Source organism: Hemicordylus capensis, chromosome 6, assembly GCF_027244095.1.
Source record: "Hemicordylus capensis ecotype Gifberg chromosome 6, rHemCap1.1.pri, whole genome shotgun sequence".
NCBI lineage: Eukaryota > Metazoa > Chordata > Lepidosauria > Squamata > Cordylidae > Hemicordylus > Hemicordylus capensis.
In genome coordinates this window covers 130,576,082-130,596,196 of record NC_069662.1, presented here as the reverse complement: position 1 = coordinate 130,596,196, position 20,115 = coordinate 130,576,082, and the positions used below count along the sequence as shown (strand labels likewise).

Genomic DNA, 20,115 nt, shown 5'->3' with positions numbered 1-20,115 from the left:
GCAAAACCAAATAGTTTTAGCAGCATATTATACATGGTGCTGAGAAAACCACAAAATCAAACCTTCCTTGATTCCTTTCTCCTCTCCTGATGTATCCTCTTTAAGAGAGGCACACTATAAGGTCTCTCTCTGCCTCCCAGTCCCTTTGAATACATTTTGACACTCCTTCCTTTTGTGTTCCCCTCCCTCCCCCAGCTAATGGGGCACAGTTGCCCATGACAACACTTGATTTTTATGATAACAAGCCAACCAAGAAGCAAGGAGATTGCAAGCCAATCGGAACCCAATGGAAAAACAGGCCTTCAAAATGGCAGTTGAAACTTTGAAACATTTCAAATAAAAACGGGGTTGTTTTGGTCCAAGCTTGAAACAGGCCCTTTATTTAAAGGACATATAGTTTCAAGCTGAAACACTCAAAATGGTCTGCTTAAAAGCCTGCCTTGGAACTGCAAAAGGTTTGTTGAGAATGTTTGTTGAAAAACAATCTATAAATAGTAGTCGTCGTTTGAAACTAACCCATTAAACTCACGGATCTGCCCTATAGTCCAACCATTGGTCTGTTCTAGCCAGTATTATCTACTCTGACTGGCAGCAGCTCTCCAAGGATGCAAACAGAGAATGCCTGTTCAAGCCTGGACCCTTAGCAGGGGAGCCAACACTAATGGGTATGAATATTTTATTACAAATGTGTTTAAAAGTAGAAATAATTGCATGTGTTGTGTTGCTGCTAACTGGGAAAGGAGACACCTTTTGAAGTGGTGGCTTTCTTACATGTCGCAGCAGGAGGGCAGCTGTCCCTATTCAACCACAGCACAGCAGCCCTTCAGTGGCTCTTGCTGGTGTGTTTCTTTTTAGACTGCGGCCTGTCCTGGTCTCACCTGGCTATTACTCTGGTCGTGCTGCCTGTGTGTATGGGTAGGGGGTCAGAGGAGAGAGGACTCTCTAGCAATCCTTTCTATGCATGGTGCAAGTGGATCATGTTCTTCATTGTTTCGCCCGTGGGTCTCCAAGACAAGTTTATTATTATTCTTTAAAGTATTTATATATTTCCTTCATTTCTGAGATGCCCCAAATGGCTATCATCAAAAAAGTTTAAGCGAGAGAAACCAACATATCAGGTAAAACTAGTCAGAGCAGCTTAAAGTGGTGTTTTGACATATGTAGTCATAATACCTTTCCTTCGTTTTCTGAAGAAGCTAAGTGCTAGCTAGTTTGGAAATGCCGAGGAGATAAAATCAAACTTCTGTGTCTGTAGGACAGAGTCAAATCAATATTAGGACATAAGAAGGGCCCGGCTGGATCAGGCCCAAGGCCCATCTTGTCCAGCATCCTGTTTCGCACAGTGGCCCACCAGATGCCACTGGAAGCCACAGGCAGGAGTTGAGGGCGTGCCCTCTCTCCTGCCATTACTCCCCTGCAACTGGTACTCAGAGGCATCCTGCCTTTGAGGCTGGAGGTGGCCCACAGCCCTCTGACTGGTAGCCATTGATAGACGTCTCCTCCATGAAGTCATCCAAACCCCTCTTAAAGCCATCCAGGCTATTGGCTGTCACTACATCCTGTGGCAGAGAGTTCCACAAGTGGATCACACGTTGTGTGGAAAAATACTTCCGTTTGTTGGTCCTAGACCTCCTGGCAATCAATTTCATGGAATGGCCCCTGGTTCTAGTGCTGTGTGAGAGGGAAAAGAATCTCTCTCTCTCCACTTTCTCCACACCATGCATGATTTTATAGACCTCTATCATGTCTCCCCGCAGTCGTCTTTTTTCTAAACTAAAAAGCCCCAGGTGTTGTAGTTTTGCCTCATAAGAAAGGTGCTCTAGGCCCCTAATCATCTTGGTTGCCCTCTTCTGTACCTTTTCCAGTTCTACAATGTGCTTTTTAAGATGTGGTGGCCAGAATTGTATGGAGTACTCCAAGTGTGGCTGCACCATAGTTTTGTATAAGGGCATGATAATATTAGCCGTTTTATTTTCAATCTCCTTCCTAATGATCCCTAGCATGGAATTGGCCTTTTTCACAGCTGCCACACATTGAGTCGACACTTTCAACGAGCTGCCCACAACGACCCCAAGATCCCTTTCCTGGTCAGTCACCGACAGCTCAGATCCCATCAGCATATACTTGAAGTTGGGGTTTTTCATCCCAATGTGCATAACCTTACACTTGCTGACACTGAACCGCATTTGCCACTTTGTTGCCCACTCACCCAGTTTGGAGAGATCCTTTTGGAGCTCCTCACAATCCATTTTGGATTTCACTACCCGGAAGAGTTTGGTATCATCTGCAAATCTGGCCACCTCGCTGCTTACCCCTGCTTCTAGATCATTTATGAATAAATTAAAAAGCACTGGTCTCAGTACAGATCCCTGGGGGACCCCACTTCTTACTTCCCTCCATTGTAAAAACTCTCCATTTATCCCTACCCTCTGTTTCCTGTCTTTCAACCAGTTAGCAATCCACACATGTACTTGTCCCCATATCCCATGACTGCTAAGTTTCCTCAGGAGTCTTTGATGAGGAACTTTGTCAAAAGCTTTTTGGAAGTCCAGGTAGACTATGTCAACTGGATCACCTTGATCTACACACTCGTTGACACGCTCAAAGAACTCCAAAAGGTTGGTGAGGCAAGATTTACCTTTGCGGAAGCCATGCTGGCTCACTCCCAGCAGAGCCTGTTCTTCTAGGTGCTTTACAATTTTATCCTTGAGGATGCTATTAAATTACAGCTGTTGCTTTAACATTCTGATGGGTTTGGGGTTTTTTTCTCATGGAAAGTGAATGGATTATATTTTCATGCCTATTGAAACGATGTAGGCCTCAGCCTGGTAAACCAGAATGAAGGATTTCTTTTGTTGTTAAAGGAAGATAGTAATCCAAATTAATCCTACATTATCACCGATCAGTGATCACACTGTTACCACGGCATATGGCTAAAACTTTGGGATCATGCCACTACAAGCCATTGCAGCAAGTTCATTTTCTTAGCTTGCTAAACTTTCTTCTCTGAATTTGCATTCTTCATCAGATCATGGCATCTGAGATTGACTGTAATGAACTGATAACCCATAATACATAAATTTCAGTGCAGTCGCCTCCGTCCTTGACTGCCCTGCTTTTTCTGCACAATAACTGTGTGGCTGTTTGCTCCACAGCTTTAGTGGGTGGAAATCCAGGACTGAAAGAGATGTAATATGAGAAATCCAAAATTTGATCTCCCAGTGCTTTCTTTTACACTTTGAAGTACCTCCGGAAGTTCCAATAGTGCTTGGAGCAGCCAAGGTCAAGAAAGCTTTTTTCTTGGTTTTAAAAAAATACAAAATACTTGTATATTTTTGCTGTGGGGTTAGCACGGGGGTGGGCGTGATTTATATTGGGAAACAGCCCCAAATGTCTAATAGACAGAACAATAATATTATGCTGTCTCAGTTACCTACTTCCCTGCTTTGCAGGATGCCTTGAATTCTAGTTTCTCTTGTGAAAAGAGTCACTGCTGAGATAAGGTAATACTTGGTTTATTTTCACAAATATACAGGTTGAGCATTGGATGATTTGGGAAAGTAGCAGGTCATTCTTAGAAATCAGCTGTAGTTTGCATCCATTTCCCGTAGAGTGGCCTTTTCATCTGAAGATGCTTCAGCTCTGCGTGGTCACCTCTGTTCCAGCCTAAACTCTCTGGTTTCTGTCCCACAGCAGCTTACCTGCTCTTTTCCCACTGACTTGGCACATACCTCCAGCGGAGTGAGGAAAGGCGGATCAGGTCATTTGCTGCCTCAACAGCATCACAGGTTTAGTATGCATGCAAAGTAGCAGCTAGGTGAATGTTGTTAGACTTCCTGTTGGTGTATGTAACTCTAGAAGAATAACTTAGTCTATGTTATTAAATAAACTAGAAGCCATACTGATCATGTAAGCAGAGAACAGCTAGCACTGCCTATTTAGAATCAGTGTATAGGGAATAGCTTAGTAGGGCTGCAACCTGAGCCAATGAAAACACTGGCTCCTCCTTTGCCTTTGCTTTTCCCCTTCTCCCTGCTGGTCCTACAGGTAGCAGTTAAAACGCCCTCTCTAAGAAAGAGAAAAAGAGACCTTTAATCCTCACCTGAACCCGGTTGAAAACAATGATCTTTTTTCCTAATGGGTTTAATGTCCAAGTATCATCAATCTGAATGAACTCACCAACGAACTCTGAGGAAACATCATCTATTATATATGGGTTATCATTTTGCATGTTAGGCAATAACAATCATTTAACCTTCTTGGATGTTACCTAATTTGAGTTTTACTGCATGAAATCTTCTGATGTTCAGAACAGATCATCTTACCTATGAATCGCTGCCAAGAGGCGGGAGAAACATGGTGGTTGGTTTAGGGGTGATAGGAGCTAGGAAGGGACATTGTTTTTGCTTTTAAGGAAAGACATTGTAGGGGGAAATAAGAAAGGGAAGGGTTGTGGGTTTGCCCTGATACTTTATTATTTGCACGGACAGCTTAGTATGTGTTTAAAATAAATAAGAAGAATTCTTATTTGTTCTTCTTAAGTGTCTTTGACAAGAATATTTTGTACTGGGAACCGAATTAAAATGTCTGCCCTAGCAGCAGAGTAAGCTCAGGCTTCTGTAAGCAGAGTTACAAAACTGCCAAAGTTCATAATGAAATGAAAGCCACGCGTGGAGACATCTGTAAATGCCATGACATAACTAGAAGCAGAATGACAGGTTTGGCAGCTGTGTGCCCATTCTATAGAGGAGGCATTCAAACACTAGTAAAACGCCGGGCTAATAAATGCCTGAATGTTTATGATGAGTAAACAATCTGTGCATATACAGCTTCTGACTCCACTTGTGATGCCAAAGCTCAAGCACCCATGTGCGTGCTGGCGTCACATGAGGGCAGTTAGGAGATGTCCCGCCAGCACAGCTGGGGAGAGTGCTGTGATTATGGAAGTGGCAGTGAGTGGAGGAGGAGCAGGTATGGACCTACTCTCTCTTTGTTTTAAAGTGGATGTGTAATCCCTCTATTTTAAAGGGATGTGCCATGATTCAGTTTCAGAATTATGTTTCATGCACATCCCTAGCCACAAACAGAAAGCAGGTAAGAAAGTTAATCTAGAGTGCATTGTTGTTTCCAAAGCAGATGAGCCAAGTTCATACCGCTCCAACATATTGCAGATAAAATAGGATTGCATACATAACAATTCTCACACAAAGGATTACTGCCCCCACTGCAGGGGCTTAGCAAACATTGTGCCAACGGGTTCAAAGAACCTGGGCCGCCAATGAAAAGGGCCACCGAAGCTCTTTGGTTCGGGCTCCAGAGGAGCCCAGATCAAACTCCCTCCTCTCACACCCGGGCGGCCAAGAGCCCAGTTATTTCACGCAGTGCTGACAACCCGATAGAATGTTTTCCCCTTCCTCTCCCACTATGGAGGGAGAGAATGGAGAAAACATCCTATCAGGCAGCTGACGCTGCCTGAAAGGATGAGCTGAGAGCTTGTTTGGGCTCTTGGCAGCCCAGGCCATATCCCCTTTGCATGTGATGTCACACGCAGAGCGGGCATGGCCTGGGCTACCGAGAGCCAGAACGAGCTCTCAGCTCGTCATTTCAGGCAGCATTGGCTGCCTCATAGGACATTTTCCCCTTTCTCTCCCTCCAGAGAGGGTGAGGAAGGGAAAACATTATATCGGGCAGTCAGAGCTGCCTGAAATAACTGGCAGCAGAGTTTGCCCAGGCTCTCGGCCACCCAGGCGTGGGAGGGGGGAGTTCGCTCTGGGTTCCTCCGGAGCCCGAGCCACACCCCTGTGCGCGTGACGTCATGCGCAGCACAGGCATATTTAGAGGAGGCCGCTGAGCGGGGCTGGACCCAGGCTGCCACTTGGCTGGCTCTGCGCCTGCCTCACTTCACTAATCTATATTACTGAAAACTGGATTCCACCCACCATATACTGTGCACTGCAGAGAACCTTAGTATTGTGCACTCATGTACATGCAGGTGCAGTAGAGACACCCTAGGCTGATTCACAGGTAGGACAAGTGTCCTATCCAGTTGCGGAGGGAGGCCAGTGGCAGCCTGGGTGCTACCTCTGCCATGGCCCCCCTAGCTCCTCCCCCTGCATCTGACATCAGACACTGGCCAATCTAATTCCCAGACGGGGCCTAGGGGCCCCATTTGGAAGCAAAATCATGCCCTCTGCATCTGTCAGACATGTTTGGAGCCATGAGGCATGGCCCCTGAGGGGTGGCAGCCCAGGTTCTTTGAACCCGTTTGCCCAGTGGTGGCTCCACCTCTAGCCATGTTTGGAAGATGTGTGTGCTCCCGTTTTGTGATTGTGTGCTCATAAAAAGCAAGGTAGGAGGTGGGGGTGGAAGTGATAATCTGTGAGGTTTCTGCTAGGTAGGATGGTTTTTCCTCTTACCGCATTAATCAGCTGGGTATAGCTGCTGGGTGGGATGGAGCCCTCCTACCCAGTGGCAGCCTCTCAGGTGATCACTTCTCCCACCTCCTACCTTGCTTTTTATTCATACACAATTGCAAAATGGGAATGCACACAGCTCCCGAACTCAGGTAGGATGCTTGTCCTACCTTCTTGCTGGTCATGAGAACCAGCCTTGTGCACCCACCCTTCCATTTGGAGATTTAATTTCTAGAGACTCTCTGGAGGAAACTGAGCCCTGAGATCAACAACTCTAGCTACTCATGTGAAACAAGGCATCCCCAAAAGGCAAAAATAAGGTCAAAAGAGGGACAGTGATTTACCAGAGATAGTTTGCTGGAAACAGGGACTGTTCCTGGAAGATAGGAACAGTTAGAGCCTATGCGAAACCTTTTACTCATCTGTGAAGCAATGTACCCACCCACCCCGTTTAATGGGCTCAAAAAGCCTTTATAACGCACCATGTGGGATGCATGGTTGTCTGTTTCTTTCCTACCATGTAGCATGATGTACTATCTTGGTGCCAGTGGGTTCTTGTCAGCACATTAGCATAGTGTGGTTGCTTGGGTTGGAGATGACTGTGGCTGCCATTTGCATGAGGAAGCATGCTGCCAATGCACTCATCACTAGCATGTTGCAAAATGTGTTTAAGAGAGTGTATGGACAGGATAGGTATGTGATCAGGAAAATCTTAGTCATCTTAAAGCATTTTGGCCACTAAAGAGCCTACATGTTAAAATGTAGGCTCTTATGTTAAACCTACATATCAAATGTTCTAGCTATTAGAATCAGTTGTAACTGATGTGGACCACAGTGTGATAGACCAACTGGAACATAGGGACAAGGAAGCTGCCATCCACTGAATCAGACCATAGGTCCATCTAGCCCAGTATTGTCTACCCAGACTGGCAGCAGCTTCTCCAAGGTTGCAGGCAGGAATCTCTCTCAGCCCTAACTGGAGGTGCTAGGGAGGGAACTTGGAACTGCTGCATGCAAGCATGCAGGTGCTCTTCCCAGAGCGGCTCCATCCCCTAAAGGGAATATCTTACAGTGCTCACACATGTAGTCTCCCATTCAAATACAAACCTGGGCAGATCCTGTTTAGCAAAGGAGACAATTCATGCTTGCTACCACAAGACCAGCTCTCCTCCCACGCGCCTTGCACAGGATACCAGTGTGCAAGGTATCCTGTGCAAAGATATCAGTGTCTACTGTTCTGACCTCTGATAGAGTCACACATGTCTTTAGGATGGAGATGTCTAGTGTCTTTCTGCACTGAGCAGTGGGTTGGACAATACCTCCAAGGTCCCTTACAACTCTATTGTTGTGTTCCTTCTGTTGTCTCTGGCATATCTTTTATAATGAGATATAACAGTTTGATGACAAGGAGCTGTGTGCCTTCTGATTCATTCAGCGGTAGTTCAGGTGGCCTTTATTCATTCTGCCACTCAGTCTCAAGTCCAGGTCATTTGCTGAAATATGCCTGATGACTAGGACAAAGGAAAAGCTCTCTGTGTTGTAAAGCCAACAAGGCGAGGAGGAGAATATGACGTATCTGTAATTGAGTAAAAGATCCTGCAAAGGCAGTGGTTCATCACTATGGCAACTGAGACTAAAATAACATCCCCCCCCACCGCCCAGAAAGCAGTCTGAGGTATAGCGATTGAGAACAAATGTAAGATATATGAAGGAGCATGCCCTTACAGAGGTATTTTGATATTCAAGAAAACCTGAGTCGGGGTGGGGGACAGAAGACACATGGCAAGATACAGTGTCTTCTGGTAGCCCTGATTTTTTTTTTAAAAAATATACAGCACTTTGTCAAAAACAAAGAAAAGCATTCTAGTAAGTGCCAAATGCAAGAGAGCAGACTCAACTCTGACAGTAATTCTAGTTTAAATGCATGTTAAAATGCCTTTGGATTGGCTGTTGCATTGTATCGAAACACATAACATCTCCAAATGGATACAATGCTGGGTAAAAAATATTGGTCAATATTCATCTTATTATTATTTTGGGGGGGACAGTATTTCAAAGTTCTTTTACATGATCCCCAGTGCACGTTAAGATCATCTGGGGAGGTCCATCTCCAGTTACCACTGGTTCGTTTGGTGGCGACTCAGAAGCGGGCCTTCTCTGTAGCTGCTCCTGGGCTGTGGAATGCACTCCCGGCAGAAATTCGTAATCTTAATTCTTTACTGACTTTCAAGAGAGCCCTTAAAACTCATCTGTTTGGCCTGGCCTTTCAGGGTTTTTAATTAGTTTTAATTGTTTTAATGTCAACCTGGTTTCAGGGTTTTAATTGTTCTGATAGTTTAATTGTTTTTTAAGATGTTTTTAAATTGGTGTTCATATTTGTATTTCTGTTTTAATTGTTTTAAATGATTTCTGTTTTTTAATTGTAAAGCGCCCTGAGCCAGCTTGGAAGGGCAGTATAAAAACCGAATAAAATAAATAAATAAATAAAGTTGTTATTAGAGGGTTCAGCCATTTCCCTCTAATACTGAGGGCATGTTTTCCTCTAATACAAGGCACATACTTTCTTGTGAATGCATGCTAGTTCTCAGCTTTGTGGCACTGTATTCAAAGTATTCAAAGTGTGAATACAGCTGTGAAGGAAGAAACTAGCCAGCACCAGGAAGGGGCAGCGAGGCTCTTGAGGCCTCATTTCCCAGCCGGTTCCGTTGTCAGCTGGGTGCGTGGGCATAGCCTCAATTGGATACAAATGTCCCCTGGCCCCGAGGGTCGGGAGCCCCACAAGGGGCCCTCAAGGCTGCCTCTGGGTGCTGCTGGGGCACGCGGTGCTTCTTCCCTTCATTCTCTTGGAGAGAGGATACCCAGCAGACAATGAAGCTGGCTGGGAAATGAGGCTAGCTGGAGCTCATTTCCCAGCCGGGGTCACAGCAGGGAGGAAAAGAAAATCCTGCTGTTGCTGCGATCCTGGCTGGGAAAAGGGTCAGTACTTTGTACCACTGTGTACTGTCACCAAAAAAGCACTGGTTTCCACTTCCAAATTTCCTCCTTCCAGTTGCTTCCAGCCTTGTGAAGGAAAATGCTTAGGTACCTCTATATTTTGCACATGGGGCTAAAAGCAGCTAGAATTGAGATTGATTTGCAGAAATCAATATAGAGGGAAGTGTAAAGATCCCCCTCCTCTCCCCTCCCCCACTGGTTTTCCTTTGGTGATTGCAGCTAGGTGGGTTTTTTTTTGTTAGTAGGTCACAAAAATAAAACAAAACTACTGTTGGAGATGCAGTTCCTGTATGGCATCAACTCTTAGCACCAGCAACCCTATTGACCACTAGGGGCATTCAGAGTAGAGACAGCCAATAAGGCTATTCCCTCTCTGAGCATGCTTTCTCTACTCTTGATTCCTCCTTTGGTTAGACTGATAGTCTCAGGTTTACATCCTCTCCCTTCCCTACTTCCTGTATGTAGCTAGCAATGAGGCATGTTGGTCTCAATCTATCTCTCTGATCAATTTCCTAAATAAACTACTTTATTTAAAGCTTGAACTCCATGTCTCCAGACAATATTAATTAGCAGTCCTCTCCTTATCTGTTCACTTCTGCTGCAGCTGGGGTAGATAAAGAAATCTCCTCCACTGGTTATGTTCCCAGTGAGCCCAGAGAGCCCAGAGAAAGCACCCAAAGGTAAACAAAGCCTAGGGAAAACAGACAGAGGCACAGTAAGTAAATGGAAAGCCTGCTTGATTGGAAAGGAGTTACAGAGAAAAAGGCAGGGAGCTTTTTTTTTTTTTTAAACCATGAAGACAGCAGCACAGGGGTAGTCAGCAATCCCAAGACTGGATGTATTTAATTATGAAATGTGGTCATTCAGGATAGAATCATTTTTCCTGGCCCAAGGACTGGAAAGTCTCCTAGAAGAGGACAGAAGGAAACAAAACCCTGTTTGGATTCAACAAAATATCAGAACATCAAGAAAGAATCAAAATATTATATGCGAATATTTTAATATAGTAATAATAGTAAAACTATACTGTCGAAAACTATCCAGACTACATTAAATATAATAAATCCAAATCAATAAAATATATCTATATATCACAATAAAGTTTATAAAATATGATCAATAAGATCTCATTATTGCTCTAGTTTTTCCCTTCAGCTTATTTGGATACTTTCTTGATGTTCTGGAAGAGGACAAACTTGAAGAAGCTGGAGAACAAGCACAGTGGAATGCTAAAAATAGAAATGTCTATAAACTCATCAGCTTGTATGTGAGTGACCATTGTTTCTTACAATCATTGTGCATTTGAGAAAGACCAGAATAGTTAAGGAAGCTTGGGAGACTTTAAAATGCCCGTATCATGGAAAGACAACTAATACTACCATTGATCTGATTGTCAGAATGTGTAATATGAAACTCAGAGAAGTACACAATTAAACTGAGCATATTAATCAAATCCTAGACATTGCAAGGAGATGTGTAGAAGAAAATAGGAGACTCCTAGATGAAGCAATTGTTGGATTTATTTTGAATAATCTGCCTCAAGGTCTTTTGGTTGTGTAGGAAGCCAGGCCATTTGCAAGTCAGTTGTCCTCAAAACAAAGGCTCTGGCCACAGTCACCCTGCTAAAAGAAATTCCAAGAGGGATGGCTTATCACCCAGAATCTCTCCAAACCAGAAAAACAGGGCTAACAGCAGGGATTCAAAGAAAATGATAGAAAAAAATGGCTTGGAGCAAACTTGGAACTTTTCAATCTGTTGAAGAAAATTTTGAAAGTAATTGCAAAAATGACTATAGAAATCTAGTTGTTGATAATGGCGCAACTACAAATCTGATTAAACTCACTGTTTAGTGAGTATGACTTGAATTATAAAACCCAATAAGCTGACAGATGGCAGAAAGATCATTGCAGAGGACAGAAAGATCATTGCAGAGGGCATGGTGAAGAAGAGGTTCTCCTAAATACCCAGGGCCTAAGCTGTTTAGGGCTTTATAGGTAATAGCCAGTGCTTTGTATTTTGCCCAGAAACAGATAACCAGGAGTTGTTAATGAGAGGTTCTTTAAGAGGAAGTGGCTTGTTTAAGATCGACTGCATTAACAAGAAAACCAATGTTGTAAAAGAATGTTTGCATAAACACTGTGAAAAATTGTGGAACAGAAGATTTGCACCTAGCAAACTTAAAATAATTTCTCAACTTGAGAAGGGGGATTTAGCAAGAGGCTTGAGAATTCAGCCCTGCAAGAGCAATGATTCCCAATGTGAATGTTTGAAAAACAAAGGAGTCAGTAAATGTTTTCACCAGAAAACAAAGGAACAGTCACAGCGCCCCCTAGAGTTGATTCATAATGATGTCTGTGGATCAATGCATCTTGAATTATCAAGGGGAAACAGATATTTCTTGACTCTCATTGATGACTAATCCAGATTCACTTGTACATATATGCGAAAAGAGAAAAGCCAAGTTCTGGAGAAATTTAAGAAGTATGTTTCAATGTTTTCTGTTTGGCAGAAAAGTTAAAAGACTAAGAACTGATAATGGGTGTGAGTTTACATCAAAAGAAATGGTCAATTATCTAAAGGAACAAAGCATTGAACATGAGCGAACAGTGCCATAAACCCCACAACAGAATGCCATAGCAGAAAGAAAGAATCATCTATCTACCTATATAATTCTCTAAGGTGTACCTGTAGATAATCCCGTGTGTGGCAACTCTCACGGGAGTTCACAAGCAGAAGAACCTGATTGGGCAGAGGAGATTCCATATGCAGATAGGGAGAAGGAGCTTGTGAGAGCAGAAACACTCTGGTGATTGGGCAGTTGTCATAAATCTGTTAGCTCAGCTAACCCAACAGGATTTACAACCCCCTTCAGCACTCCCCCTGTGAGTTTACAGAAAGTAGCAGCAAAGCTGCACGAAGGAAAACAAAAGGCTCACAAAGAAAATAGTAAATGAATCGAGTCCCCTGAACTGAACTAGGTACCCCCCCAACAATAACTGAGTAATTACTAAAAAGAAAACAACAGAGCAAGGAATGAAAAAGAACAAAGGACACCAGAACAAGGAATTAATGGAACAGAGCAGGAAAGAACAGAACAAGGGTAAACTGGAACTCGGAAAAGTTGAGAATTCAAAAATAGAACACGGTCCGCGGTCAGCAAAAGTTGCTAACAGTATTGGTGGAAATCAGACTGCTTGATATATGGCTCAAGAGAACCAGCAGCCAATCAGGCTTCCCTGAGTCAGCACTTCTGCTTCCTCTCTTGTGATCTCCTGTGCCTACGTGTCTCCCACTGAGCTTTCCTCTTGAGACATCTTCTCAAGACAGGTGAAATCCCAGCCTCCTCCTGATCAGCCTGCTCCTGGTCAGGATTCATGTCTAGCAGCTGTTCCGATTCCTCAGCTCCAGAGTCTGGTCTTCCTGCCAAATTCTGTTGCTGTGCCACTGAGCCCTCACTAGCAGGCAAATCCTCCCATTCCTCCTCTGACTCTTCTGAGTCAGAAGTCTGAGCCATGACAGCAGTGGGGGTTCCATATGCAGATAGGGAGGAGAAGCCTGTGATGGTTAAGGACAGTTGGAATGCAACTGTTACTGGTCAGAAGATATTTCTGATTGTAGAGGAGAGAAATCTATCTATCTATCTATCTATCTATCTATCTATCTATCTATCTATCTATCTATCTATAGTGGGCAGGGGTCTGCGAAGAGAGGGGTTGTGAGGGAGGAAAGAGCCCCTTCAGGAGAAGGAGGCTGCCATTGTGTGAATTAGATGAGGAAAGAAGATGAACAAGAACTGTTAACTCAGGAATGGAGAGAGGTTGGAGGGGAAGAAAGACAGAGGGGAAGAGCGAGTGGAGGAGAGAAAAAAAGAAGGGAGGAGGAAAGAGAAAGAAGGAAGCCTGTCAGCGGCCTGAGGGGAACAAGCGGTCATGGCGGTGCCTATTGGCAGCAAGGAATGGCCTAGTCAACCACTGCTGCTGTTTGGGGCTACCGAGGCCATTGGCGGAGGGAGGCAGGCAGGCAAGGGATGGGGCCAAGCCTGTCAGCAGCCTGAGGGGAATGAGCAGCCATGGTGGTGGCAGCAGCAGCAAGGAATGGCCTAGAACCACCACTGTTGCTGCTGCTGCTCCTCCTATGAGGAGGAGCAGGAGCAGGGCTCGGGTGAGGGTGGGGAGGTTTTGGGGGATAGGGGGCTGCAGCTTGGCCAATAGGCACCAGCAACGCTGCAGCCTCAACCAAGAGGTGTGAGGGGGTGGAGTAAAGGGATCGAGGAGTGACCAAGAGGGGTGAGGGGGATATAGTTTGGCACCTGGAAAATAATATTGATGGATTATGCCCATTGTACATCAGTCACCTTCAACCCTATACTGAAAATCCACAGCCAGTTCAAAGCAGTGACTCAACTTCTATGATCTTAACCACTTGCTGACAACAGGAACTTGGCCTTTTCTTCACAATAAAGATGCTTACATAGGGTGTTTTGTTTTTTTAAAACCAGTTCCTTATTTTCTGATCAGAATGCCCCAGGTGTCAGGGTTTTGCCTGCATTGAACCCAATAGAAACCTGATCCTCCAAATAACCCTTTAGGAAGGCAGCAGTGGATTATTCAACACTTCAAAATAGAACTTAGGTAATCATGTGTGCACTGGGGTTTTGTACGGTAATACAATATGTTTTTTTCCTTACTGTGCCCCATTCTTCTACTTCTTTGTGTTTTTCATGAGCTATAATAACAATGCTCAACTTAGAGAGAGAGCACTTCTTAGGAGTTATTAGTGCTTCATATATATTATCTCAGCAGTCTTTGCAAGAGCCCTTTAAGTACAGTAAGTACTATAGAGGAAGCTTGCCAGAGGTCAAATTTGAACCTGGAACTTGCTGGCACACTGTTTCTACTTTAGCTGGGACCATTTGCTATTACCATGCTTGCAAAAAACAGCAGAGGAATGACCTAGGAAATAATTAGGACATTATTTAAAAAGAAACCTCTAAGATATGATTTACACTTTATGTTTTGCATGTTTTTTTTCCATATCTGCATACTGAAATATATATTATACAAAGTGATTGTGCCAAATCCTTGTTCAGGAGGAGTTTATATAGAATTCACCAAGATTTAAAGAATTTACAGGGAGCAACAGGTTAAAAAAAATATACTAACTGACATCCTCACTAACAAAGCAGACATGTGCCACAAAAACATGCCCATACTGTGGAGAGCTTTTTTAGCTATGCAGCACAAAGTGTAGACGGACTTCCCCTGGAAATGCTCTGTGCCACCCAAAAATATGTCCCTGAGGGTCATGCAGCCCTCAGGGATATATTATTGTGATTCACAGCACAGGACATTTCTGGGGAAAGCAGAGATCAGGGGAAATTGGTCCCCCTCCTTCATGTCACAGTACTCTGGAAGTTCTCAACAGTGTGGGCATGTCTTCCCACATGTCACAGCACCATCCCACAGGTACACTCTCAACCACAATCCATACTGTACAACCCTCACTAGTGCGATAACTGCTGTTGTAGGTGGTAGGGGCAGTTTACATTTTCAACAGCCACCCAACACAGTGGCTTATGTGCAAGAGGAAGGAAACGTAATATAGTGTTCTCATTAGGGGAATATGGTTTGGTTTCTCCATGAGAAATGGATAACATTTGTGCATTTCCCATGCAAAAACAACATTGTTGGGAAAGCTTACCTTTCCCAGCTGAGGTAGTGATCTTCACTATTTTTCAAGTGGGGGCTACTTTGGCAAAAACCTCCGGTGTGAGAGCCATTTCACATTGTATTATGCTCTTCACAGAATTGCATTTTTCTCAGTGCTGGGAAGGCCCTTTAAGAGAGATGTAGCTCTAGGAGGAAAGCACTGGGAAGGGCTATACTTTCCAGCATTCTGTGCATGCTTTCCAAGATGGTGCAGGGGCTTAAGGGGCTCTTAACAGAGGCTCTTTTTCTTAACAGAGGCTCTGGTAGTGGGCACAGCACAGCACAGCATGGCGGGAATGGTTGCCCCTGCATGGTACCAGTGGCACTTTGCAGAGTATTCCACTTCAGCAGAAGCTTCTCACAGGCCCAATAAACAATTCCTCAGGGCGCCATGTTTAGGGTTGTATGGTGGCCACCACCAGGCCTTACCATGAAGAACACTGAGCTAAGACAAGATTAATATTTTTACCACCTGACTCCTAGCAAGCATGGAAGTTCCACTAGTCACTCACTCTGTTCAGCTCAGCAGGGAGACGGCTTCAGTATTCTCAAGCAAAGCGATGCAAAGCTACTTGCACACAGAACTGGGGAGCATAATAAGAGCTTACCAGTGTGATGGGCCAGAAGAAGAAGAACAATACAATATAAAAATGGAAACTTCTAGCTAAAGCAGATGAGTTGAGAGGTTTGTCCTCTTAGTAGCAAAGCCAGATCAGGAAATTAGATTTCCAGCCATGAATATGCTTATTGCTTTCACTGAGAAATGATGTCAGCCTCAAGAGCCCTGCGAGTTAATCTGAACATATTTGCACAGGATAAAGTTTTGATGAATGGGTCGATGGTATGAACTAATCCTTTGAGCATATTTCTTTATACCGGCCTCATAGATCTGCCTGAGTTCCCTTTGACAGAATTAAGAGTGTAGTGAGTGGCTGAAATTCCCTTTATATAAATAGAACAAGCAGATCAGCATTACTCCGGTGTTAAAATTATCTTCGGGTTTGCAGGCTTATGCACTTTAGAGAAATTGGAACACCCTTTTATGCAGACTATCAACAGATACATTTGGCAACAGAAACAAGCGCGATATAACCCCAAGTGGGAAACATGGGAGAAGCCATGACAAGGGGTGCAACTGCCAAGCTCATGAAAAAGGCTTTTTTGGAGGCTCTGCAATCCAATGACTACAGAACACTGGAACAGTATTTGATTCAAAAGCAAATAGATGTGGACACGGTGTTTGAAGTGGAGGATGAGGACCTGCTGTTGGCATCCTACAAACAAGGTAAAAAAACAAGAGACAAAACTCAACCCCAGCATTTCAGCTTGTGACCTCTTTGAAGCTCTTTGGCTCTTTGTAGTTTTACCATTGCATTTCGAAGCTATTGCTGCATTATCTCACCTTCCAGATCAGAGCCTGATTAGCCAATATAGTTTGGAGCAGAGTCGTTTCTATGGGTTGAAAGTACAGGCCAGAGAATAGGAGAAGGAATGAGGATAATAAAAGAGCAGGACACCAAAGACATGACAAGCAGGACCCCAAAATGTAGACTTTGCTAATATTGTCTTGCAACAAATATGAAGGTTTGAGGCTGTGCTTGTGTGTATGTGTGTGCACGTGCAACATCCAGATATGCTGGAAATTTAGCCTTAAATGTGTATCACCGTTTTTCAGCCCTGATGTATCGGAAGAGACATATGCAAAATGAGGAGTTTGACAGAATGTATTGACTCCTTGTCAGCTGTCCAAAAAGACACCTTCTTTATATCTTCACCAAGCTCTCACCTTGATTTGCCCTACCCCCACCCCTGCTCCCCCAGTTCCAGCCAGCCAGGTCTCAGGCACCCAGCATAATTTTACACTTCGGGTCACATTTAGAATTGCTTCGTTCAGGAATAAATTCTGGCAGGGACGGAGGGTTGTGCTTGCACCATGATTACGTAGTATACTCTAATGCTCTGTGAGTCTCTTTGCTACAGCAGTCAGCATAGCGAAAAGATATCGCACCCAGTGGCTGGGATCCAAACGTGCATGTATGCTCATTTGTCGATGCAAGAGGATTTCCCCAATCCACACATGAACTGCCAAACAACTTTTTAAGCTCCCTGAGGAAAAACATATCCACCTTTAAACATAACAAAACAAATATACTGTGCTGTGTTAAAAATTTAAAAACCCCCCATCAAAATCCCAGCTCTACCAGCTGAACAGGAAAAGGATTAAAAAGCCCTCAGTCACCACATATGCACAGCTGACTCACAACTCGATTACAGCCATTTTGTTTACCATGTGATGTAACTGACTTTTCATCACATGATTTTTTTGGGGGGTGCATGTGGAACTGCTGTTTAACAGAAGGTCATGGCACAACAGTCATTAAACAGAAAAGAATGCAACAAAATGAACCAGAAATATATAATTTTAAGACAAGTTTTAAAATAATCAATTAAAGGGTGGTTTGAGGGGGAAAATAGGGGAGATATTGGTCATGGGCAACATTTAAATTTCAATCCAGATTAAGGCAGCAATAAATCCAGCTTTTGCAGATTTGTTTTTGAAGAAGTAACTCCCTTTCCTCAATTACAAAGACTCAGCTAAACCAATGTATAACAGATCATTTTACATTTTGTAAAATGCCAGGGAGATACAGTGGATTAAATTATTTTTTAAAAAGATATGTCAAGATATTGTTTTCTACTCACAGCGATTGCTCTGTAGGCTAGAAATTGTTCAAAATAGGAACTCTTTGGGTACAAAAGTGTGCTGGTTGCTGCTTTGTTTGTAAAATGAAAAATGTAGATAGGATTTTTTAAAAAACAAAAATTAAAATTAGATCTATTGATATAAATTTTAAACCTTCAATCTGTGTAAATAATGGACTATGGGTGGGATAGTCCTGCAAATTGAGCAAAGAGGCACCTTTTAAAGTGGCGATTCTCTTATATTTAGCAGGGGGAGAGCAACTGGCCCTATCCAACTCCAGCACATCATCCTCCCAGTAGTAGTTGCTGGTGTCTACCTTATATTTCCTAATAGACAGTGAGAGCCCTTTTGGGACAGGGAACGGTTTCATAGCTGCTTCCATCATACACACAAGGAATCTTATAGATTTAACTAAAGGTTTTTCCAGCAACAACTCCATTTTCTCCTTCTCCTCTTCCTCCCTTTTTCCCTTCTGACTCCTCCTCCCACTCGCTCTACAGGATCCCTCCTGGAACAAATGTCCAAACAAACAAACTGCAAAAGATTACGACCAAATACAACGGGGACCATCTTATTGTTTTTCTTTGTAAAGGGCTTTGGACACTTTTGCTGAACAGTATTATGTAAATATTTGTAGTAGTAGTGGTAGGATCCAGAGAAGGTCTTGTAGGGACAAGAGGCACTTTCACTTGCACAAGATGGAGGCAGTCTCCAACTTCTAATTCTCTCTACAGCTGCAGTCCTTTGCACTAGGCGTGGAGCCTGACTACCAGTGGCCTGTGTGCAGCGGTGGCCTTGCTGACCCTGCCCCCTGCATCTGACATCAGACACGGGGGCGTGGTCTGGCTCCCGAACGAAGCCTTGAGGCTCCGTTTGGGAGTTGGAGTCCAACTCCCGAAGGGGCCATGTGGGAAGGGGCCATGCAGGGAAGAGCTGCTCCTGGCTGCTTAGGCTGGTGCTGCTTTCTCAGCACAGCCAGGAGCAGCTCTTCCCTGTCTTAGCAGGGAAGAGCTGTTCCTGGCCATGCCACGAATGCAGTGGCCATTTAAGTCCTGAACGGGGTCTGCACGGCCCCCGCTCGGGAGCTAAACCAGCACCCCTGCGTCTGACATCAGATGCGGGAGGCGTGTTGGGGCCGTGAGGTGCGGCCCCTGATTGGGCACAGCCCAGGTTCTTTGAACCTGTTCATCCAATGGTAGCTCCGCCCCTGCTTTGCACCATATCTTACATCATTCCAGAGATTGCCTTGACCCCAAGTTTCTCAGTGGGCTCAAGGGACTGCAGTGAGAAGTCAGGAGAGCTTCATTCCACAAGCTGAAGTCCTCTTGCCCTTCTTTGAAATCTGTCCATTTAGGGTTACCAGTCCTCTAGGACTGACTTGGAGTCTCCAGGAATCTGCACCAGTCCAGTATGAGTTTAGGAAGGTGCCACATTATTTATTCATTTATTTGAAATATTTATACTCCGCCCCTCCAGTGCACTACTGCTTGAGGCAGCTCACAACAATAAGATAGACACAGATACAATAAAAGTAATAAAACTAACTAATTTTTTAAAGTCAGATTAAAAACCACAATTATTAGGTTCAAATTAAAACTGAAAATTATAAAAAGCTAAAGAACCTACCAGATATAACAAAATAATAATGGAGCATTAAAAAGCCTCCTTTAAAAGGTGTGTCTTAAGATGTTTTTTTAAAAAGGGAGGGAGCATGGTGAAGCTCTTCATGGATGGCGTTCTAAAGCTGAGGGGCCACAACTGAAAAGGCCCTGTCTCTAGTCCCCGCCAACCGGATCTCTGTTAGTGGTGCGGTCATGAGCAGGGCCTGAGATTATGAGCAAAGGACCCTGGCAGACTCATATGGGCGAATGCAGTCCGACAGGTACCCCGGCCCCAAGCCATGCAGGGCTTTAAAGGTCAATAGCAGCACCCTGAATCTAGCCCGGAAGCGGATTGGTAACCAATGAAGCTGACAAAGGATGGGTATAATACTCATGAAGCGACTTGCACCCACAAGCATCCTTGCGGCAGCATTCTGAACCAGCTGAAGCTTCTGAACAGTCTTCAAGGGCAGCCCTACGTAGAACACATTGCAGTAGTCTAATCTGGATGTTACCAATGCGTGAGCGACTGAGGTCAGGTCACATCTTTACTGTTTTCTCCATTCCAGAGGAAGGGCTGGTTCTCATGTTTGTAGTCCTAGGAGGAGGCTCTAGCTGAGATTTGGGAGCCTTGCATGCTCCCAAATCTTCATCGTATGGTAAAGGGGTAATGTCAGGCAGAGGACTGAGAAGTG

General features: G+C 44.1%; 1 protein-coding gene across 2 annotated transcripts in view; it reads left to right on the top strand.

Annotated features, from left to right (window-relative positions):
* The first annotated feature begins 535 nt into the window (after positions 1-535).
* The window catches only part of ASB4 (ankyrin repeat and SOCS box containing 4), a 37,217-nt gene continuing 17,637 nt past the window's right edge, over positions 536-20,115 (top strand). Inside the window, exon 1 of one of the 2 annotated variants that reach the window (XM_053265051.1) lies at positions 536-665. In XM_053265051.1, coding sequence (XP_053121026.1) covers positions 662-665 — 4 coding nt within the window. In that variant the 5' untranslated portion in view covers positions 536-661. Of the gene's footprint in view, positions 666-16,172; positions 16,401-20,115 lie in introns of those variants that run through there. The other variant, XM_053265050.1, reaches the window with a different exon arrangement.